At 41.2% G+C, this 24,556-nt stretch overlaps 1 protein-coding gene across 1 annotated transcript; it reads left to right on the top strand.

Annotated features, from left to right (window-relative positions):
* Positions 1 to 7,735: 7,735 nt before the first annotated feature.
* On the top strand, positions 7,736 to 24,069 carry LOC105686776 (atrial natriuretic peptide-converting enzyme). Its single transcript, XM_048652041.1, has 18 exons — positions 7,736 to 8,081; positions 8,145 to 8,916; positions 15,123 to 15,183; positions 15,773 to 15,902; positions 16,613 to 17,537; positions 17,611 to 17,738; positions 18,210 to 18,342; positions 18,884 to 19,041; positions 19,159 to 19,357; positions 19,446 to 19,598; positions 20,098 to 20,373; positions 20,714 to 20,858; positions 20,934 to 21,115; positions 21,253 to 21,442; positions 21,522 to 21,681; positions 21,757 to 21,880; positions 22,007 to 22,155; positions 22,359 to 24,069. Exons 2-18 carry the CDS (start codon positions 8,880 to 8,882, stop codon positions 22,545 to 22,547), a joined length of 3,339 nt encoding a protein of 1,112 aa, XP_048507998.1. The 5' UTR covers positions 7,736 to 8,081; positions 8,145 to 8,879; the 3' UTR covers positions 22,548 to 24,069.
* Positions 24,070 to 24,556: the final 487 nt, after the last annotated feature.

Here is a 24,556-nt window from a genome sequence, read left to right as displayed (position 1 = left end):
TGTTTTCTTTTTCTCTCTCTCTCTCTTTTCAAACGGACGTTTTCAATTCTCTTTGAAACTGTTACTTTTCGAGTACCAACGGAATATTGAAAAAACAATGCAAAATGGTCGATGTCTGGAAAGGTTTTAAGGAGTGAATAAATAGTGAGGGGAGCAAAGTGTCTCGTGATAGTTTTTTGCGCTTGAAATATCAACCTGAATCGGTACGAGTGTGCGGTTTTTTGTTTTTCTCGATTTTTGAAAAACCAATTTTTGCCAGGAGAGACAAACCGTGTAGGTTTGTACGGCTCCGTCGCAGAATTCTGCGGGTAGCGGTTATAACGTAATTGTTGTCAAGTGAATGCAACGATAATTATCACAATGATCACGATCGTATAACTGATTTATCGATCCTCACCCTTGATATATCTGATTTTCCAGCTTTCTAGAACATGTTGCAGTTTAATGAAGCGTGTTATATTATCAACGTTGAGGCAACGACGACGACGACGACCACGACGACGACGACGACCACGACGACGACGACGACGACTACGATATCCAATTAACGATATCATCTCCCAGATTACCCTCGGGATTTACTCTGACCTAACCAAACGCGATAATAATTATTTCACTTTATTAAACACGAGTCCCCCGCACCCCCTCCCGTCTCTTACATCTACAATACACCGTATCACAAATTTCATCAATATACCTAATTCAATCCCTTATACAGATAAAATCGATACCAACCAAATAACATATTATCTACCGAATTCCGACCAAAATTTTCTTTGCGCTCTCAGTCAACGGAACGGAAATTAGAAAAACGTCGCGGCTAGCGGTCTTATGGACTCACCGTTGTCGCCTCGTGACATTAAAACCGACCGCCCTCCACCCCGAACAGTTGGTTAAAGTATTGACCGAGCGCACATTTTTCTTGCACCTATTTTTCATTCGTTTTCTTATTTCTCTCTGTCCTTATCTTCTTTCGTCTGTCTCACGTAGATTTCTATGTATACCTCCGGTCCGTGGTTCCGCTTCCCTCGAAATCCTTTCACACCGCTGCGGTCGGTATACGCACGCCAATACTTCGCCACCACGTTTAAACCAAAACGTTTGCAATGAGAGCTCTGACGGGGCATCAATAACACGAGATAAGGGTACCTAATGAACTGTCCCCCGAACCTCCCTTCCCGGCGTACCCACGTAAATATCAATCGAAGACGACGGTGTACTTGGACCGTGACGTTCTTTTTTGTTACTTCTTCCACTCGTACGTACGTGTAGGCATACCGGTGCTTTTTCCTCAACAAGAGACTCGGCAGAGTCCCGGGCCGGGTACATTTCAAAGAACCAACGCCCAACCGGATATCTTCACCGCGAATGGAGCTCGAAGGCGGCGAAGTCGGGATTTGCGTTTCATTAAATAGCTCCCGTATGGGTTGTCTTACAGATGTATCTACGGGTACAGCAAACTCGGGTAGTGATTTCTACAAATTTAATCTACTTTGCAACAAGTTTTCGTCTTCCGGGGTGATTGTGTTTTCTTCCATTAGATTCCTTTTGTTTCTTTTTGTTTCCTTTCTTCCTCCCTGTTCCCATTCATTTATCGCTGAGTCTCCACGGGAAGAATAAAAATGAAAAAAAATAAAACGAACGAAACGCGATACAAACAAAATGAAGGTAGAGGAAAAAAGTGAAATTGTTTTCCGATATGAGGTGTATTTCGAGATGCGTGTATCTATTCATGTGATTTTGCCCGTGCTTGTCCAAGGGCTGGAGAAAAAGAAGAGAAATAAAGAAACGGCAAAAACTCTCAAGATCGCTCGATGTCACCGTGGAGAAAACGAACATTCGATGCTGATGAAAATCGAACGAGAGAGGTGAAGCGCGGGGAATGGAGGAAAATTTGGTTATAACGTGCGAGTACGAGTACGCTGTACTTGAATATTTTGTACCTATAATATTATTTGCACGACGTCAAGGAAAAGTGCGGCGCGACAAAATTCCTGAGAAGATCGATCTTACTGCACATGTAGCCGTACGCACGTATAATACCCTTTCGTCGCGACTACCGTCGCCTCGTAGATTAGTCGCTCGTTTCGGTGTTCCGATCGACTTTATTCGTCATCGATATTAGGGATGTTGATGTATACCTAGATTTGGAACGAAGGTACAAAACGAACGATCCGACGACCAAGGCTAGAAAATCAAATAACCGAGGAAAAAAGAACGAAGGAAGATTTAGGATATTATTGTCCGGAATTACCCGCAGTCATTGCGGATATAAAGGTTGCGAAAATTCCTCAGAAGAGAAAAAGAAAACCATTAGCGGCGGGGAACATGGTGAGTTCGGCAGCAGCAGAGAAGCCAGCGACGCTTTACATCGCTTCGGAATTCAATAATGAACAAAATTACAAAAACTCTCACTCCGTTTGTCCGTGGTTTTTTGTTGGTTTTCGGATTTCGGAATATTTTGTGCTAGTAACGCATGCGTATATAGCTAATTTCCGATTGGCCAGTTTCTACGAATAATATTCCTCCTATAGGAATGTAAATGTAACGTAATGTAATTTAGACTTTAGGATCTAAACTGGTAGGGAGGTAGGCACATACTTTATACTTAGCTCGAGCGGCTATAATAAGGACTAGTATAATAAGAAGGAAAAGTTTTCACGATAAATTTACGTCGACTCAGAGAAAGAGAATGAGGGTCAAATAAAACGCAAGAGAGAGAGAAATAAAAATGCTCAACTTCACAGCGCCCACTCGCTCTCGACATGCAAAGTATATACACATGTACGTATATACCGCGGGATTCTGTGCAAAGTTGTTGCGATCAACGCATACGTCGAGATATTCGAATTTCTCGTTCTACGGGCGAACCCGAGCTACGCTGGGAGTCGGCGTAGCCAGCCACAGGCGTAGGCGCCTTGTTTTGGTACGTCACCTTCAGGGCTGACCTACTGACAACAAGACGGCTACGCCGACTCCCAGCGTAGCTCGGGTTCGCCCGTAGACCGAGAAATTCGAATATCTCGACGCGCGCGTTGATCGCGACCACTTTCAACAGAATCCCGCGGTATGTGTAACTTGTAACCGAGATGCTGCTATTCATTTTATTTCCATTTATTTATTCCTTCTTTTTATCTCTGTTCTTTCCTATTGTTTTGGATCCCCCCCCTCCCCCCCTTTTTCTATTTTTATTCATCTCCGTTTCGCGGGTTGACTACGTATATACGTATACCGGGGTGCTTCGTTTGAAACGAAATGTTTTTTTTTTCCGCTCTCGTGTACCGACTCTGTTCATATGGAAACATGAGTTCACTGAAAAATTCCGCTCTTGATTCTAATTTTAGAAACTTCCTCCCGAGTCGTCAAGTTTTCCCATTCGAAAATCCTGTGAATTGAATTAGTTTTTTTTTCCGTTACGTCGACTCACAATCAGCTAGAAATATACGTTGTCGCATTGTGGATAGAAGCGATTTGTTTTGCGTTCGAGTATTTTCGTAATTTCGGTCGTTTTCTTGATGTCGATGACAAATGGTCAACGATCGAAACGACTCGTGTTACAACGAAGTCGTTATGGCTACTTTCGAAGAGCATTTGATCCTTAGAGATCGCTATTTTCGCAAAGCGATAGCGCAGAAAGTAGCCGACTTATCGTAATTCGAAATTAACATTGAGTCGTCCGGCATGTTTTTAAATGGAAATACCTTACGACTCGGAAGGAAATTCTTAAAATTAGAATCAGGAGCTTAAAATTTCAGGATAATGATGGTTCGTTATGAACAACACGGCCAGCATACGAGAGGAAACAGACATGTTCCTTTTAAACGAAGCACCTTTATCCTTAGCATCATATTAGGATGTTTTAGAGAAAGGTTTTCCTTTTCCTTTTTTTTTCTTTTTCTTTTTTTTTTCAGAAACAGGCTGAAAAGTTTCACTTTAGCCTAAGATGACGTTCGTAAAAATCCGAGCTGTTAACGCTCTGCCGTCCGCGATGTCCGCGTTTTTATTTCGTGCCGGTACCCGTGACGTCGGTAAAACTGTTTTACAATTAGACCGTTTGGTTTATCGCAGGCGATATTTCGAGTTTCTCGGGAGATCAAAAATCGTCAAGTGTTACCGATCTCGTCGTCAGCTCTCATGAGTTTTCAATCTTATCCGTATATTTTTATGAAATTTCAAGGATACATGCTAATAAAAGTATGATTTTCGACACCAGCGTGGTGTCGTCGGACGGCGTAGCGCTGTTAATAATATATGTGCACGCGTCCCTCGTCGCACTTTTCTGTTTCCCATAAGATCAACGTGGAAATAATGTTATCCGTTGCTTTCAAATTCTATCGATCGCCAACAAAGCGGTGTACAACCATGACCAAGACGTATCCGGATCCCGGCTATTAACAGGCGCCTTTCTAAACAGAAATGAAACTCTTCAACCTGTTTCCAAAAAAAAATTAGTTTTTTCGGAACACCCCGATATACATGTATATCATCGTTCGCGTAACTCAACTGTGCCGCAGGGCGTCTGGAGTGGAGATAATAGGGATGAAAGAAGAAAAAAAAGAGAAGAAAAAAGAAGAAATTAAGCGAGAGGCGTAAATTCTGCAGAAGTAGTAACTATTATAAAGTGCTGAGGGTGGAGAAAAAGGAGGGTTCGGGTAGGGCGAGTCGGCGGAGGGGTGGGGGTGTAAGCCCGTCTGGAAAACCGGTGGGTACTCGAAGACTAATTGTAAAAGTAGGAAAAAAAGATAGAGAAAAAATAATGAAATGAGAAACCGTCAGAAATGACAGAGGATAGCGTATACAATACCTACCCACCCACCGTACGTGAGCAAATTCCGTTTCGGACATCCCGATTGCCATTTTTTTTTTTTCCATTCGAGCTCTATTGTTCTTGAGGCTCTTTAAACGAGCGTCGTGTATTCGGCGTATAGGTATAGCGGAGGGAGAACGCGTCGCGGGAGAAGTTATAGGATTTTCGTTTTGGCGAGATATATAGAGTGAAGTGGGTCGATATCCCGTCGTCATCCCTGCCAGGCTGCTGCTGGTGCTCCTGCAGGTTTCGCCAGACTATCCGTTACCGTTAACGCTACTACCGCTACCACTACTAACGCTACAAGTATCGCCGGTACCGCTGATTTCGGTACACGCGAACGTCTCTTCGACGAGAGTGTTGGAGGTTCGGGACGCCGCGCCTGGCAGTCTAGCCGAATAAAAGTCCAACGGCTATACCCCGCTGTTCCTATTCCAACCAACTACACAGGTATGGATTGCGAGGTATGAGGATGTACGCTCCCCGACATTCGGACACTATTTAGCGAATGATACGTAATCCAGGACGCCGATATGAATATTTCAAGAGGGCAGAAACAAAGATGACAAAAATACCTGCAGAAACGACGACGTCGATAATCACGATGATCGCGTCTACGACAACGATGATAATAATAATGTCATAATGATAATATTGAATATCGATCAATGATCGAAATTAATCAAACTGCGCAGGTGTACGAGTCTCGGTGTCGCGAACCGATTCACATTACGAGAAAAGTACGAACAATTAACTCTTCGTATTACATTGGCACGCGCGATCCTCATTAGGCTAATTTCATTCGTGTCGCAATTCAAGGTCTTCGTTGTCGGAGGAGGCTAGGAAATTCGAGGGATTAGAATCGATTTTCAATTTCGACGCGACGAGCGACTAGAGGGGGTTAACTTTTGGCAAAAATTTCCGATACCGATATGTCTCGAGTTACGAGGATTTATGTTGGACCAATCGGAACGCACGCGTACTCGCGTACAGCGGGGTCGCCGTAATTAAATGTTTCCCCGTGGTTCGTCGCGAGATTTGAATTTGAACAATCCTCGAACCGTCCACCTTTTGTTCGTTACCACCCCGCAGTTACGTCGCACGCCGCGCGCCTCCTCGTCGTAGTATTCGTCGTCCGGGTATCCGGCGTCGTGGTTTCCGATCGGCCGGGTTCAAAGATTGTTGAAATTCAGATCGCGTGACGAAGCACGGGGAAACATTCAGTTATGGCGACCCCGCTACATACGATCGTTATTGCGTTCCAACCGCTCCACTGGTTCCAATTGGTCCAACTCAAATCCTCATAGACCGAGAACCGTTGAGATCGGCAATTTTCGGCGAATGAACTTTATTCTTGGCTTCTGACGCCGCTTTTTTCCATCCAATGGATTTGCCGCGGTCAAACCGGGAATCACTCCGATTAGGAATATTTAGGTCGATCGAAGTCTCGTTGAAAGAAAAAACGTGAATAGTTATTTGGAAAATGATTCTTCGCCCGACGATACCTGCCAGGTTCTTCCTCCGGTGATAAAAGAGGGAGTTGTAAATTATCGTACCACCGGTGACGATGACCGAACTATGCCTTTGATTCGCGGTGTCGCCAACATTCACCTGCGCACAAAATATCCGAAATACTTGAGCACAATTCACGAATCAATGGGGGTAAGCGTCGAAACAGCGGTCGTTGTTTTCGGATGCCACATACCTTTCGATTCGTCGGACGATGGATCCAGTTATTTTTGGGATTTTTCAGGGATTCTTTACCGCGAGCAGCAGTTTCGCCATACATACATATATCAGATCGGATGAAAGGCGAGAGAGGGAGAGATCTCCGGGAGATACGGGGGGTCGTTTTCCCGTAGGATTGAATTAAATCAGATACTCTTCTCAAAGCCTTTCGACATGTGGGAGGCTGTACCGAGCGCATACATATGTACACGTATAACGTGTACGTGTTGCTACACACACAGAGAGGACGTAACGTCCGGTAGCGGAGAAATCCCCCTTTCGAGTCCTCACTCCGAATCCTTTCATCCGCGTAAAACCGCAAACGCCCCGTATACACTAACCGAGACATCGCTGTATAACCGGCGATCCCTGCTTTTTGCAGAATCCGAGACATTAGTGTGCGAAAGAATGAGAAGAGACAAGGATTATATCAATCCGATGATTCATCATTTTTATTTCGAGCTATACACTCGAATTCGGAGACCGATATCGGTTCACCTCTACATCATAATTTTCTCCAATTGTTTTCGATAAAACGTCCGTTACATTTCCGTTCGAAATTATCGTTTGGATCGGATTCGGAATCTGAACTTTGAAACGACATTTTTTTTTATCGATTCTTTCCGAAATCACGTCGTGTTCAACTTTATCGAAAATGATCCTGAGAAGTTTGAAGAGATGCATTACGTACGCAAGAATCTGCGCTACGAGGAAATGCTCGGGACGTTCGCTACGTAATAATTTCCAATGGTTTTGAATATCGTTGATGTTGATTCTTGACAAAAAAAAAAAAACAAGATGAAAAAATCACCAACGAAATGAAAATAAGAGAATCCCTGTAATAACACGTTACAGAATCTAAACGACGGCAGGGAATCGCTTGTGGCGTTACACTATATCTGTGTAAAATACATTCCATCGTCCCTCTCGCTGTCTCTTTCTCCCCGTCTCCGTGCTTGCGCTGCCTCTCTCTCTCCCTTCACCGTTCCAGCGAACGGTCGACCGTTTTCGTTTTGCACGATCCCCAGAGCGCAAACTCGTGGATCTGTTCTGGTGCTAGCTGTGGATGCTACAGGGAGGGTTGGGGGTAGAAATCAGAAAAACGGGGGAGGCAGACGCCTGGGGGCTAAGAGTTGCACGGGGGGTGTCGAGACCTTTGGATTTCAGTTGTACGCTAACACCCACGCTCGTAGTACGCGCCCCGTCCATCCACCCACGTGTCCCGTTTATACCACCCTCTCGGGACGCCCCCCTCCCCCCTCAGCCCCCCCTAATTTATTTCATACCTAAAACGGGCGGTGCATCCGAAAATAAAGTGGATTTGAAACGAAACGACAAATATCGAAGATCCAAAAAGTAAAAACTTGAAGAGTTCTGCCAAAGGGTTTGTCACGTTTTCTACGGGGGGCCAAAAGAAGTGCGTGGTATTTTATTTTTCATCAAAAACAGAACGACGCGAGTAATACGCATAATCGACTAAAATCTCCATAAACCCGACTAATCAATGAAAATTAAAAGCTGTAGAAGAATAGACGAAAACAGAGAGGTAGGGTTCAGCCGTTTTACTCTTTTCAATTTCATAGTAAAAGAAAAAAAGGTTTAATTGTAGGCGCGTAACATCGACGATACCTCTGGTGGATGAAGATGATGTTTTGGGGCGACGCGATCTCATCCTGAGGGATAAATGAGGATTGCGAAATTTTTGACGTACGTTTCCAGCGACTCTGAATAGCGACAGTTGTAATCAGATTATTTCCTATCGATTGAAATTTCTTCGAAGACAAAATGAACGAGTAACTGAATAATCAAACTTGGAAATACCACAAATTTATAAACGATCTATCTACTGAAAAAGTTTTGATAAAATTTTATCATTTTATTATGGTAAAGTTTAAAATGAAATTTCATCCCCATACACTGGTTGTCGACATCAACTGCGATGTATTAAATCAATTGAATCATCTGATGTTCAAATTAATTATATTTCAATTAAGATTATTAAAATTAATGGAAAAAACTTGGTCATCGTACCGCCCCTGCAACTTGTTCACGATCGCCGTCGCCGTTGCTGCAACTGCGGTCGTCGTCGTCGTCGATAAAATAATTACCCCCAATCATAACCGACGATATCTTCAAGCTTGTGATTCTTTGTATAAAAAACCTTAATTCTTTTCGTTTTCTTTTATACATCACGACTATACGTCGACGATCTATTGTCGTTTTTTACGAGGAAAAAACACGGAAAAATATATATATACACATAGAAAAACGAATATTACATGAATTAGCTGGTAATGGTAATGGAACGAAGACACACCTAACGCGATTCGAAGGAAAAGACAAAATGCAGAAACAGGAAGGAAACTTGACTGCCGAGGACTGTAAGTATACACGTATAGCCACGTACAGCGAACGTAGATGCGAATACCAAATATGAAACAAATTTACCAAATTTTTATTGATTAATTTCATTTTCTCGAGCGTTTCTTACTTCCGATATACATTTTTTCGCCGTATCATCGCCATTCACATCCGAATCGCGTCAGTTCTCTGAAATTTCGCGAAAATGAGTGATAATTTTCATCGCGTAACGATAACGGGCTTTGAAAGTTACAACATTATTCCAATTTGGTATTATAATTAGTCTGCCTAATTGAGCCCTAATAGTCAGCTGGTAAGTCAGACCCTGAAGCGATCGTAAGCCAATGATGAATAGAATTAGAGTACTCGAAGACCAGAGCGACGGGAATTGATAAGTGAAAGAGATACAACAAAAGAAAGAGAGCTAACCGTGTTAAGGGTGGCAAACGATCCCTTTGAGAGAAGTTCCTTTTTATTTTCCTTCAGTTCTCCGTATTCGTGTCAAATTTTGGATTTTTCGAAATCAATGGTTTGATCCGATAGTTCCTAATTAGCGGGAAACGTGATATTCGTCAAAATCACTATTGTTCGATCCTCAATTGCGCGAAAAAAAAGACAAAAGTAAAAAAAAAACTCGAGATAATTTTTTTGGCAAATTTTTGGTCCCTGTTGACAACATTTATTTGCGCTCGAACAAAAAGAAATTGGAATTTTTTTTTTCGAGTTTGCATATTTCCACTCTGAAAGTTGGGGATCCTTGAGCTTTTTGAACGAGGAATCCATTTTTCGAAGTGAACAACAGATACAAAATGGCGGTGGCTAATTTTGGCCAATTTGTGCTCTTGAAATGGTCAAAATTAAGTTTTCTGAAAGTTCTGAAAAGGTCGGGGTTATCATTTTTCCAAGAGGTAGGTACCGAATATTTGTTAAAAAGAGATATCGTCGAGTTTCGCGCTATTTTCTCGATTTTGGCTTCGTCCTCGCACGATTTCTATTCGGAACACGCGGTTGCGGCAAATGTCAAGCATTTGACTAACTTCGATCTGCTTTACACTAGAGTCATTAATAGAGGAAAATGTGAAATTTCACGCAAAATTCTCGAAGGCACTATAAGAAGGCGTTCTGTCCAAGTTGAGAAATTTTGTTTCGGCCGTGTACGTCTCACACGAACGGACTTGTTCATATACACCCATATCTGTATGCACACGCATGTAGGTACACGTATTCCGTATATACATTATACATACGCATATATACATACATGTGTATATATTTATCACGTACCGCAGTGCTACATATTTTCGTTGTCGTTTCTCTTCGGCGCGTTGCAAACCGGCAACTCTCTCTTGGTCTTTCCTTTTGCTCTCGTACCCCTCGGACTTTTCCACGTCTTCCCATCCCCTCGCATCTCTCGATTTCTATAGAAGGCAAAAAAGTGAAAAGCTTACACGCCGGCGGGTCCGGCAACGTTGCTATCGAGTTCTCTCGTTTTTTCTTTATTTTTTTAAATTTTGACTCCATTTTATTCTATTTCATTTTATTTTGTTTGTTGTAACACTCTTTCCCTTTTCATACACACCACATCCTCTTCATCCCCTTCGCTGTTTTCATTTTATTCCATTTTTTTTTCATTCTCTCTCTCTGTACTCTTTCTTTTTTCTTCTCTCGTTCCGCCTTCGAGTTTTCTCCTCTTACTTTTTTCCCATTATACAGGTGAACTTATACCTTACACTTTTCTTTCTACGGAATCCTGTTGTTGTTACTGTTGCTGTTTAGCTTTGATTGATCCGTTTTTTGTTCTCGAACAATCGAAAGAGTAGGACGTACAACTGGCGAAACGAGGTCTCTTAGAATTCTGAAATTCAATCGTTGAGGAAAATGGGCTCTTGGTTGATCCTGTTGGAAAATTATTACTTTTCCACATGGTTACAATTATGTGAGAAACATGTGTGAAACGACGGCATGCACATGGTATGTGCAGATATAGTAAGGCAGCTATATGTATGCGTTAAATGGCGGCAAACTGGATTAGTGGTTATGGCCCTCCGTATAGTGGGCACTGTGTATGCGCGGGGGTACTAAAACGAGGGAACTCTGTCTAATTGACTTTGCGTGTTTTCCAATAATGTGGAGTTGAATGATAGAAAACAAGAAAAAAAAAAAGGAAGAAAATGACACGGCAAGACTACAAATCCAAATGACGTGTCTCTAATGCGACACAAATAAATATTGCGATCGGGTGGGTTTATCCTGGACCGGTCGGACCAGTTTCAAAATGATCCGGTAATGTTGCTGTGAATAATTTTTGTTTGAATCGGTTCGATAAAATTACTCGTGAGCGGAAAAAAATTGAAACAAAAAATGAAAAAGAAACGATCTTCTCGAAGGTCTGCGAATTTGGTCGAGATTTGTCGCTTGTCAAGTTCCGTTTTCTTCGGAACTTGGACCTTCTAGCGACTGAATAGAAAACCCAACTACATGTCATGTTTGCAAGAACTATTTTTCGGTAACCAGTACTAAAGTTCGCTAACGGACACTAAAATCTGCGCGAGCGAAAATATTAGGGAAGAGACGAATAAATAGATAAATGAAATCCGGTCCACTACAAAGTTCTTACCACATGAATTGTTCCGTTAACGTATTCAGGTATCGTTCATTGTTCATCCTCGTCTTCGTCATCTTCATACGTCGAAGAATAAAACATTGTCTTCGACGCATGCGATTTTTCTAATAATCCGCAGGCGTCTACAGTTTTGTAGTCATTTCTCTTGATGTACCGCCAGCTGTTATAGATGTACTGAAATCTATGCTCATATAAATATATACGTATGTAGGTGTACATAAATGTACGTACGTATGTACGTGATGCATATTGATTTTCCCTGTCGCGCTCCAGGTCCCGGTGGTTATAAGGTAAGCCTACAGGAGCTGGAGCCCGCGGTGTTCCCGCGAACCGGATTTGGAGAAAGCAAAACCAGAGTGAAGAAAAATAAAATCAATATATCAGAATCGCGAGTAAAATAATTGAAAATGACAAAATGGTTGCGTGATTAGCGCGCGTCGTCCGCTGCAGTTGTATGCACATAGATAAATGTGAGTGTAGCTTATGTTGCATGTGTGCATAAATATGATACAGTCCTCTGGGACTCGAGAGACGACTCGCCAAATGACATCGGTGCAAAAGATTTCGCCGCACAATCAATATTTCGAAACAACCACTGTCCGAATATCTTCACTGAAAAATGAAACAATTCACCAACGACGGGCAATTTTGGATGTCTGTGCGATTGTATGGCAAGTCGCCGGGCGCATTGTCCTTGGATCATGTCTCGGTTGAAACGGATGTTGGCTTCCCTCACATTACGTTACGTTATGGTCTCCTAACGCCACGCTGGCGGAAAAAATAGGAATCCACCTTGGTTTTCCATTCGTTACGTGTCAGTGATCGATAAAGATCCATTTAGGGTTCGCTTCGCGGATCCAGCTATATGATAAAACGCGACAATCGGACACGCGTGGAATAAACGAGATTTCATCGTACGACGCATCATACTATTCGAGTATAAAATTCAAACCTTTACCGCCAATATCACGTTAGACGCCGATCAATAACACCGAGCTGCTAACGTCGAATAGGATGATTAGACCCATAGAAATACGTTTCGACTCTAATTATATCACATTAAAAACAATTTTTGCACAAAACGTTTTTAAAAGAAGCTTTCAGTGTCGTGAATAGCGAGTCTGCTGCTGGCTTCGGTCGATACGCTTCTTTGAAGTATACGTCGATAGAAATGAGAGAAACAAGAGAGAAAAATAGTTGGAAAAATTGACGGGCGAGCGTTCGAAAGTGAAAAATCAGAAGCCAATATTCAAATTTCGGGAATCCAGAGCGATGATGATTCAGTTGAATACTTTTGAATTTTTCTGCTTCGTTTCTGTGCGAAACTTCATTACTTCTATTATTACCATACATTGAATGTGATTTCCATTGCGAAAGACTTTTTATGCATATTCATGGTGAACGGAATAAACGAAAGTCGAAAAACAATTATAGATTTTAATTTTGTATCCTACACGTCAAAAAGCACCAGAAAATTGATAATCGAACTTTCGCAGATTGGAAAGGAAAATTCACAGACCGACGACGACGGAAATACCTACACGTAATTTTTGCGACCGTTCGCGCCCAGGGTACACATTGAGAAATAAAAGTAAATTAAATGTGAGACTGAATAAACAGTCGCCAATCAGACCGCCGGGTCCGTTGTTTGCCAATATCGAGAGACTTGTGAAATTAATTTGTTTCATAACGTGCGAGTGTATATCGAATAATTCACGACATCGAACAAACGCCGCAATCACTTTTAATTAGAATTAATTAATGCGGCTCTTGTCTAAGAGGCGTATAATGAACAAAGGCTATTCGAGCCTGACTACTGATAACATCGCCAGCATTCAAAAGAGGAGGCGATTTCGATCGATCGAACGAAAAAAATGTAGATTCATAAATACGCGTTACACGTACGTTCGTTTCGCCTCTTTGTAGTATAGTCCGCAGATACTTGTACACAGTCGTACGAATGAGAGCGCGCGAGGCGGTAAGAAAATAAGAATGAAACACGTAATCAATAATAATGGGAATAAAATGTACAAGCCTTGCAGAAGAGGTGAAAAGTAAAACGTGTATGCGAAAAAGGGGAAAAAGAAACGAGGGGGAAAACAGAGTGTAAAGGAAAAAGAAGTGAGAGAAGGGAGCGAGAAGCTCTTCGATTCGATATAGATTCTAAAAGCTCGCGTGAGAAAAAGCAGAGTGTACCGGCAATGAGTGACAGATCCAATAGGGTTTGGTATCTTGAGGAGTTCTTATCTCGCCTTCTAGAAGCTCCCTTATTTTCCGGATTCTCTCCTATACCGGATGCCCATTTCAGCTATATCGCGTGCTTCGTCAATGTTGAACGTTGAGAGCTGGAATAGTAGCCCCGGAGGCTGCTGGATTCCCCCCTTTTGTACGGCGAAGGGAACTTTGCTCCGCACTTGTAGTCTTACAGATGCGCGGGTAGCTGCGAGAAGATTTTCCCGTAAAATTTTCCCATTTCACTTTCGCGTCGCAAATTCTACGGGGCTTATCACAAAAAGGTGTAAAATATATTTACAGCGGGGAATTACAATCACAATGAATCAGACTCGAGGTTCCATATATGTATACGTGTATACGCTTGTACCGATTTTGCCGATCTCACCAAGAGCCCTGGCTTCCGATTCCGGGAATCCCGATAAACCGTTTTTCAAATTTATCCGGACGATTCTGTGTCTCAATTTTAGTCCGTAGAGGCCATTCTTCTTTCAGAGAAATGAATGTTTTCTGCATCGCACCACAGCACAAGTTTATACAGCACATTCCGTCATACACCCTATCAACGTACCCGCACTGGCAATGAGAATTTCTCGCGAGATCCACTTTGCTCGCTTTTTTCGGAAAATCCTCAGGCGAGGCAGGTTTCACACTCTGTACTTTGAATCGCTTCTTACGTTGTGAAGAAATCGTTGAGAAGGGTTGTTTCGCCCATCTTGCTCCCCTGTACGAATAGAAGTGCCACTCGAAAAGTATTCATATTTCGAACGTTATTTCACTGTCTAGTTATTGATAAATTAAAAAAAAAAAAAACCAACAAACAAACAAACTACACGAGATATCGAGAGAAAAAAGGAACGAAATTTATTTCACCGACATAATTCTATAATGGTCGCGGCGGAACGTCGTTTTTAAAATCTCCTCCACGAACGGATAATCCTTCGAAACGAATTGGACGAGTTGCCGCAGCGCTGCGCTTGCACAGAGTCGTGATATCATTACGCGGTAGATACGTACAGTACGCGGTCTATAGTAATGCAAATGAAAATCAACGAATTTTATTTTTAAGCTCTAGTTTTTTTTCTACGTATAAAAATTCAAAAGACTTATATTTACTCTCCGCGCACTCTCTCCTTCGATTTTCTGCGAGGGGATTGATGAAAATTGCCGACGCAGCTGCTCGTTCTTCTACAAGTTAAATTTTTCTTCTTTTTTCGCGGTCATATGATTTCGTTTGTCAGCAGAAAAAATAAAATGACGCGAGGTGAAGTGAGAAAGAAAGAAATCACGCCAAAGAATAATTGGTACGAGAACAAAGATTTTCGTTGAAAGCTATCAACGGGATGTATTTTTAGTTGATTCATCTTGCAGGGCTTAAGATGTCGGGAACGGAGTCCCACGGCGGCGACACTAGTCCGACATATCAACCAAGGCGAGTACAACTCAACCGAGTACATACAATTAAAGTGTAGTTGAAATTCAATGGATACATCAACCGAGAACCAATATGCAAATTCAAACTGATCAAAATGAAAACGAGAAAATAATCGTACAAATGTTTCAAAGATTGTAACGCGACCCGATCGTTCGATTGGGATCGACGGGAACACATGAAACGAGTTCCCAAACTTCTCCGGATTGTATAATATTTATAGCGATACAAATATACATACATGCACACGTATCCGCAGATATCATCTATGCCTGTATACGTAAACTCTCGATCAAAGAGATATTCTACATCAAAGTATATTCCCCGCGGCTCTTGATTTCCTTCGCGTATTTACTATTGCCTGTTTTTGGCTTGTAATCATCACGCGAATCACGTGAATTACATCCCCGTTTCAATTCCCATTAGAAAATAAACCCTCTCCCCTGCAATCTCCCTATCTGCGTCGAAGCAGCGAACAAAAAAAGAGAAAATGAATTCCACTTTCCCGTGGCCGAAATATTCCAATCGTTCCGTTTGAGTCGTTCTATTTCCGTTCGATTCATCATTCGCTGACTCTTTAACTTTTCAGACAAAGCAGAACGCACAGCGTAGGTCTTCCGACGCGTACGTCTTTACTTCCGGAACCGCCACCTACCGCTACCGGGAACGATGCTCAGATACCACCGCCGATTCCACGACGTCATTCCGCGGCCCCAACGGTGAGTTTCGATGTTGGAGAGAAAAAAAACTATCACCGTGTCGCAATTCGAAACAAAACTGGTCACGCGCGTCCATTAACACCTACATAGTTTACTTTGCGGAGAGAATTCCTATTCGAAACTCCTCTCTTCCGCATAATACGGCATTCCGTTGTTTGATATTTGTCTGAAAAGAAGCCCGTCCGTAAGTCTGAATTCGTTGATGCATTCGACCGTCTCGTTCGGAGCGTGGAGCTACCTCCGGGAGTTGGGGGGAGTTGTTAGGTCAATGCCTACGCAGCAGTCGGTTTGTTCGTTGTTTGTCAGTTCGAGCGGTCCGGGAGGGACCGCAACAACTTGGGTATGGTCGCGAATGGTTTGAACAAAAATTATTAGGAGAAGCTCTCTGCCGAGACGTAATGCCTGCACTCTTAACGTCGGACGGTGTCTCACGTTCTGAATTCATAAGCGTGATTATTTTTACAGGTTTTCCAATGTCGTACGTCAAGAGCTTCTTCATTGACCAAAGTAATGACAATTAAACGAGACGCTACGAAAATCAGAACACCGAACTGAAAAACAATCCGCGAACACTTTTTCGTTACACTACCGTTGTCCAAGGGACACCTACACCCCGGCGACAACACAAAGCGGTACACAACACCCAGATTTGAACGCAAAGAGAATAGGGAAAAAAAGCATTGTTTCTTTTTTCTTCGATATTCGTTCAGGTTGCACCACCACCGATTCCGCTCCGAGCTCCGGCGATACCGAAGAGATGCAAAAACGAACGACCGATACCGTTGCAACAGAGTGGACCGAAGAGATCGACGCGTATATCCGACGATAAAAATACAGGCGTTGGAAAAGCTGAATCAAGTTGCCCGAAGCCAGGGTCTAGGGGACAGCCCGGACAAAGAAATTTGACATCCGCATCTGCCTCGGGAAGCCCTTGGCAGCAACCTCCGTTATCCGAGGATAGAAAACTGATCGATTTGGGTGGTCGGAACGTTTCCAAAGATGTCAGCGACGACTCGGATAAGGATAAACAGCGATCGGCAGGGAAGCCGAGCAATCTCGAAGAGCTCCAAAAAGCCTCCAAGGACCTCGAAAAGCGTTTGTTGGAACGTACCAGCGATCTTCAAGGTGTTAAGCAGCTACAGTCTTCGTCGAATGCTGAAAGATCAAAGTTTGACGACCTGCGAAACGCTTCGCGCGACTTCGAACGAAGGTTACAAGAAAAATCTGACCTTGTTAACGAAACCTCGAAGTTCGATGATATTCCGAACATTTCACCGCGTTCCGAGATCGACAAAAGATTTATACAAGATAAAATAACGGCCACCGAACAACATCAGAGGACAAGATACGACGCGGACATGCAAAAGGCTAGAAACATGCTCCAAAACAGTATGATAAAAAAGGATAAATCCGTCGGTGAGAAGCTTGAAAAATTGCCGAAGGCAACGCAAACCACCAACATACCACCCCCGCTGAGCGCCATATCGCAGAATAACGTACCGAAACCAATCAGCGTGCGACAAGACAGTAACGTATCGTCGGACAGTTTCAGTCAAACGAGCTCACCGAGTTACACCAGTAAAACAATGGAAGCACCTCTCCTTCCGCATAAACATGCCAACGGGAAAGTGCCAGGTAAGTTCACCGGGTACAACGAAAACGACGGTGATCGGTGCAAAGACGGTCATGGATTCGTTCGAATTTTCAGGAAGAGCCTTGGCACCGGAGCCCGAGAATCCGCCCGGAAGTCCCATCACAAAATCAATGAGCACGCCGGCGAGTCTTCAGACTATAGTAAGATTTCACAGCGGGAGTAACATGTCCTTGCATCACCGAGTGAGTTGTTGTACTTGGTCTCCTTTCATTATTTCACTTTGTTAATTGACATTTACCACGACATCGGAGGGTCGGTAAATTAAAAATTATAGTTGCGCTGGTAATTTTTTAGTATCCCGCTAGAACGTTGCAGTTGATTAATCGCTGGATAACGTCCGCGGTAGCGGATTTCATTCGAACTGCACGGGTGTCTCGAATGGCAAAATAATAAATGAGATGCTTAAATTTTCCCTCGGTTGTGATAAATTGTTGAAAACCGTCGTTGCTCGGGCGGATCGTCGATCGTCGAGGAAATACCGGGGGATGATTAAAGATGAAAAAAAAAGTAACGGGTCTATGAAAATGGTCTGTGGTCGGTTCTCAATTAACGATTTCTCCCTCCGATACCTGAAAATTAATTTCATTTTCCCCTCCAATACCTGAAAATTAATTTCTCATGTTTTCCATACAACTTTTGTCGTTTGGCAAAAGATAATCAGAGACATGAGAAGACCCAGCAGTCATTACGTTACGAGAGGAAGACTCCGTTTCAGATTCGCTCAAGTTTTAGTAAACGCCGTAGCACTTTTTGCCATAGCCGGAGGACTCGCTGCTTACTTCAAGTGTGAGTAATGTGGAAATCTTTTATTTGAGTCGAAAACAATAATTCCATCGCCAGAGAAATTACGGAGATAAAGCGAACAAATGAAAAAAAAATACATCGTAAATTCTAAACACGCGAGCAGAATCGGTTATCGATCGCTAAGTGAAGAGCTGGTGAAAAAAAAAAGAAAGAGGAAAATTGGTTCGTTATTAACTCTATTACGAAGCCAGCTGTGTATAAATACACTTCGAGCCAATTGCCAGCTGCACAGAAGATATACGCACACGGCTGATATACATGCACGGAATTGAGTGAACTTTGTACGGCAGTTAGCTCGCTATTGTTTCAATCTGTGCACGTGTACAATGCGTACATGTACGCACGTATGTACCTATGTGTATGTATATCGCCGCATAAATTCGGCGGTGCAATTGTCGAAGCGAAAGATATCGATACAATTGAATTTCAAAGGTGATAGATACGGGCAAGACGGAGACGGTAAGGGATAAGAACTCGATCGACTGGCTGTTCTCGGTTTTTACTTTTTCATTTTTTTACTCAGCTTATCCAGCTTACACGGTTCAGAGGTTCGAGAACAAGACTATTTATTCAACCGGTGTGGTCGCCATTCCGAGTCCGTCGAGAATCGAGATTCCCCAAAAAAATCCAGCTCCGGGTATTTGTCTACCGGTAATCGTGAAGTTTTGCCAATACCACAAGGTACGTGAATTTCATATTTACGGTTTTCACGTGAGGTTCAATTACTAATTTTCGAATTTTCGCATCCGTCGCGACAAACAAGGAAAACCGAAATACTCGAGAGAATTCTCGTTACAGATACCTTATAACTTTACGCTATTTCCAAACTACATGGGAAATTTCGGTCAAAGAGACGCTCAACACGAACTCGAGCTTTACGACGCCGTCGTAGATGTTCGTTGTTACGAACTCGCGGCATTATTTTTATGCAGCGTATTTGTACCGAAATGTGGGGCGCGAGGTCAAGTCGTGAGACCTTGCCGGAGTCTCTGTTATCGTGAGTGAAATAATTTATTCGTTTTTATGATAAGACCATTTCCTTTTTCTTCCTAAACTGAGACGATATCGCAACATCATCGTTCCAGAAACGAAGAGACGCTGTGGATTCTTTTTGGAAGTCTTCGGACTGACCTTACCGGATTATCTGGAGTGCGACCTTTTTCCGGAGAATGCTGACCCCGACGTTTGCGTCGGTCATCGAGAGGTCATCGAGGCGGCGAAACGAGCCGAGAAACCAGGCGAGTCTCTCAGTGAATAAAATAAAATTTTACAAACAATCAAAAATACAAGCAAAAAGAAAAAAACAAGTTCAGGACAAATTTGTGGCACGGGACTTGGACTGCCGTCATATTTCATCTCCCATACCGTCACACTCGTGTGTCTCCACATATCGTTGAATTCTTATACATAAGCTCCGCAGCAGCATGGCGACACTAATGGAAAAGTAATTGAAAAATCCATATTTAACGATAAACGCCCGCGACCTTCACGCCGGTCGGTTATAAGCCACCACGGAATGAAATTAATCGTTGCAAAAAGTGCCGAAATATATTTTATCGATATATTTATAGCTGTGTACGTACAGGTATATTTACCCTTGTCATCCGCTCGTTGAAACATGTCAGAAGACAAGGGATATTTTCGACGAACTCGCCATCGCGAATGGCGAACAAAAACGAAAACGACGGGGAAAGAGAAAAGAGCGACTAGTGATAACAATTTCGATTAAAATTCCAGTTTGCACGAGCGGTTTTCAGTGCGACGGTACGCGTTGTATTCCGGTCGATTGGCGTTGCGACGGTCACGTTGACTGTGCTGATCAAACCGACGAAATTGGTTGCGGAGAATGCGGTGGACCTACGGTACCACCATCCGGTGGTGCGTTAGCCGATAACGATGACTCCATCTCATCGGACAGAGTGTTACATTGCGGCGAACGACGGTGCATGTCCAGTCTCCATATATGCGACGGGGTAATCGACTGCCCCTGGGGACAGGACGAAAGGAATTGCCGTGAGTAAAAACAAACGAACGATAACGGCTTTGAAATGAAAGAAATCGGCTCCGATGGTCACATCCCACTTTCCATTAATATTCGGCGTTCGAATACAATGGTGTCGCGCGAATAAACTCGGTTCCTACGTCTCTTGCTACGTACAAGTTGGATTAGTTGTGACCAACGATGTTTCCTCTGAAAATCATTGTTCTCGATAAAAGGAGTTGGCTTTTTTCTACCGAGGGATCGCGAAAGTATCGGATAACTTCGTCCGGGCGATGAGCTTCGAGAATCCCGCGAACGATACCCGCGCGAGGCTGCCTAGATTAATGCATTGATCAATGGTAATTTCTATAGTAAGGCTGAGCGAAAGAAACGGAGACATTGGTAGGGGTCGTTTGGAGATATATCACGCGGAAAACGGTGACTTTTCGCCAGCGTGTGTGAGGAATTGGGACGCTACGACGTCGCCGCATCAGATATGCTCTTTCCTCGGTTACACGTGAGTATGGCAATGATCGTGATTTGTGGATTCAACGTAACACGCGGCATCAGACAGGCTATTCATTCGTTAAAGGGTCGCCAATTCATCGGTACTGTCGAGGAACGGTACAAACTTTCCGATGCCACCGCAAAAAATCGAGACATCGGTCAGGTGGCGACTTGCGCAAAAAACCAACACCAACATATTGAAAGAACTTCGAAGATGTAGCAAATACGAATCTTATCCAACCGTTGAACTCGCTTGTTCGGAGTATGGTGAGTTGTACTTGGGAAAAAAGACAAAAATCCGAACGACCAAGATCCGACGTACATGGAAAATAATTGTAACGGGAATCAAAAAAAAAAAAAAAAAATCTTCGATCGGGCTCTCATTTTATGACGTACCTTCGCAGGCTGTGGACGTCGTAGACACGTCTACGGTAATTCCAAAGTACAAACTCGTATTGTTGGCGGAGTGGAAGCGGCGCCCGGTGATTGGCCATTTTTAGCAGCCCTTTTAGGCGGACCTGAGCAAGTTTTTTACTGCGCTGGTGTCCTCATAGCCGATCAATGGGTTTTGACAGCGTCGCATTGCGTGGGAAAGTGAGTCAAGTTCCTTTTTTCATTTTGTTGAACGTTTTTTTTTTTTTTTTTTTTTTCAATTACCTTTTATTTTTTTCAGCTTCAGTCACTCCGAAGTATCGGGCTGGACAATCCAATTAGGAATAACGAGACGACACGCTCACACTTATCTCGGTCAAAAAGTCAAAGTGAAAAGGGTAGTTCCTCATCCAAACTACAACCTCGGAGTCGCCCACGACAACGACGTCGCCCTGTTCCAGGTGAGGCGATTTCTTTAAACCAGACCGTCCGATCGACTCATGAATATTTCCGTTTCGTTGTCAAATTTATTTCAGCTCGAGGACCGAGTTCAATTCCACGATCATCTCAGGCCGGTTTGTCTACCAACCGTGAACACGGAGCTGATGCCGGGTAAAATTTGCACAGTCATTGGTTGGGGGAAAAAAGAAGACACGGATGGTGAGTACGATTTTAAAATGGAAAATAGAATCCGATTTCACTGAAAAATCGGCAGACTTCGAACGCTCTTAGAGAATGTTAAACGAGAGAAGAAAGAAAACTATACCGATGAAAATTTAATCACAGTTTCAGAATACGAACCAGCGGTAAACGAAGTAAACGTTCCGGTTTTAAACAGAGATATTTGCAATCAGTGGCTTCAACACAAAGAATTGAACGTAACCGAAGGTATGATATGCGCAGGTTACCCAGAAGGAGGTAAAGACGCTTGTCAGGTGAGTGCGATCGAGAGGAATTTCGAAAAATTTGAAAACATTGGCTTACATCTCGATTTTTGCAAAAAAAAAAAACAAAAAACAAAAAACAAAAACAAAAAAAAAACAAAAAAAAATCATAGTAACAATAATTACAATCAAAATTACAGAAATGGAGGAATTGATGCGGACGTGCAATAAAAATTTTATCGTAATAATTTCAGGGTGATTCAGGTGGTCCACTTCTGTGTCGAGATGACAGAGACAAGGAGCGTTGGTTTGTCGGCGGTATAGTCAGTTGGGGTATAAAATGCGCTCACCCAAAATTACCTGGCGTATATGCTTACGTACCGAAATACGTACCCTGGATTCACAAACAAATAGCAAAGTATTCGGAAAAAGACAAGGGTTAAATCGAATATCCTTCAACGTGAGAAAGGAGACGACAAAAATTATGAATTATTTTGAAACAATCCTAATTACATATGAATGGGAAAGTTACGAATGATCGTTACTCTCGATAAGCATATGGAAGGGAAGAGACGGGGGAAAAAACTAATGAGTAAAGAACGAGAAAGAGGAAGGATAGAATACTAAAATGAGAAAAAAAAAAAAAATTCTACCGATAATACATACATATATGCCTATATACATTTGTGCATTAGCTTTTCTACGCCAAAAAAAAATGAAAAAAAAATATATATACATATATATAGTATACATCTAGTTAAGTAACTGAATTGAAGAAAAGAATATTTAAATAGAAAACTAAAATTTGATGATAAGCAAAAAATTATAAGCTAAAATCGCGAAAAACAAGCGAATGGAAATTCGTGCGTTTGCTGCATAAAAGTGCCCGGAATATTCAATGGGTAAGAAGCAAACAAATAGAACTTGCACCGAAGGAGAGACGCGTAAAAAGGATAGAACATTATCGCGTGTACCCTGCATCAGACAATAAAAGAAAAAGAATTTTTATAAATGTTATAATATATAGTATAGTACTCATAGAAGATTGAAACGATATTTAACCGTAGATGAAGAACGATGACAATATGAAGATGATAACTAAAGCAAGAAGAAAAAAATTACTCGATCAACTGAAATAAATGAAAACATAATAAGCTATGAATAACAATACTAGAAATAAACAGAAAATATAAGTAAGCCACAAAGAAAAAAAAAAACCGATAATATACCTAAATAATTATATACATATTATATGTATACATCTATATAATGTTGGAAAATATATACCATATATTATATATAATATAAATAAGAGAGAAAAAGAAAAAACCGATCGTTAACACGTTCAATTGATATACATGTAAGTAAAAGTAAAATACAAAAAAGAGGAAAAACACTATATATACTGAAGTAAATGAATGTATATGTATGTATGTATATATATATATACATTCACACATATATATACGTATATACTATATAGCAAAGTTCAGATACATATAACAATTATAATATTACAGCTATGGCATTATTTTCTAAAGAAGTGAATTTTAGAAATATACGATATATATGAGTATTATTACTGACATGATAACGATATATTACTATACGAAAACTATTTAGGAAAAAAATTATAAAAACTCGTAAATTTCATAAGAAAACCAGATGAATAAGAAAATCCAAAATTAAGAAAAAAAAAAATAACAAAATCGAATTAATAATTGAACAAAGAATTCTCGCATATGATGCGACAAAAAAATACATTGATGAATAAAAATATTTTTCATGTGTTAATTAGGAAGTACGATGTAGATGTATACACACGTACATAGATACTTATCATACAAATGAATAGGTATATATATCTAGATAATTATATGTATATAAAAGAATCGTACCGTATTAACATTGTGAAGAAGCCACCAAGTGGTCGTAGGAACTTATTCACGCTGACGGCGATGAGAGAAAATTATTATTATTATTATTATTATTATTATTATTATTATTATTATTATTATTATTATTATTATTATTATTATTATTATTATTATTATTATTATTATTATTATTATTATTATTATTATTATTATTATTATTATTATTATTATTATTATTATTATTATTATTATTATTATTATTATTATTATTATTATTATTATTATTATTATTATTATTATTATTATTATTATTATTATTATTATTATTATTATTATTATTATTATTATTATTATTATTATTATTATTATTATTATTATTATTATTATTATTATTATTATTATTATTATTATTATTATTATTATTATTATTATTATTATTATTATTCGGTTGAAATATTCCAGATTAGTGAATAGCCGTAACATATTAGGTACCCTGCATATTGAGGTTGAATATACATAGTATATATTAATGTTGCATAAAATGCGTGAGAGAATATTTATATTATACGAGTAAA

This window comes from Athalia rosae, chromosome 3, assembly GCF_917208135.1.
Source record: "Athalia rosae chromosome 3, iyAthRosa1.1, whole genome shotgun sequence".
Lineage (NCBI taxonomy): Eukaryota > Metazoa > Arthropoda > Insecta > Hymenoptera > Athaliidae > Athalia > Athalia rosae.
The sequence above is the reverse complement of the archived record's forward strand: the minus strand, read 5'-3'. Positions and strand labels throughout refer to the sequence as shown.

Coding starts and splice junctions, on each gene's coding strand:
- LOC105686776 (XM_048652041.1), top strand. CDS start 8,880: ATGCAGAAACAGGAAGGAAACTTGACTGCCGAGGACT. Junction 17,739..18,209: donor ACATGTCCTTGCATCACCGA/GTGAGTTGTTGT, acceptor GTTTGGCAAAAG/ATAATCAGAGACATGAGAAG. Junction 20,859..20,933: donor TGCTCTTTCCTCGGTTACAC/GTGAGTATGGCA, acceptor CATTCGTTAAAG/GGTCGCCAATTCATCGGTAC.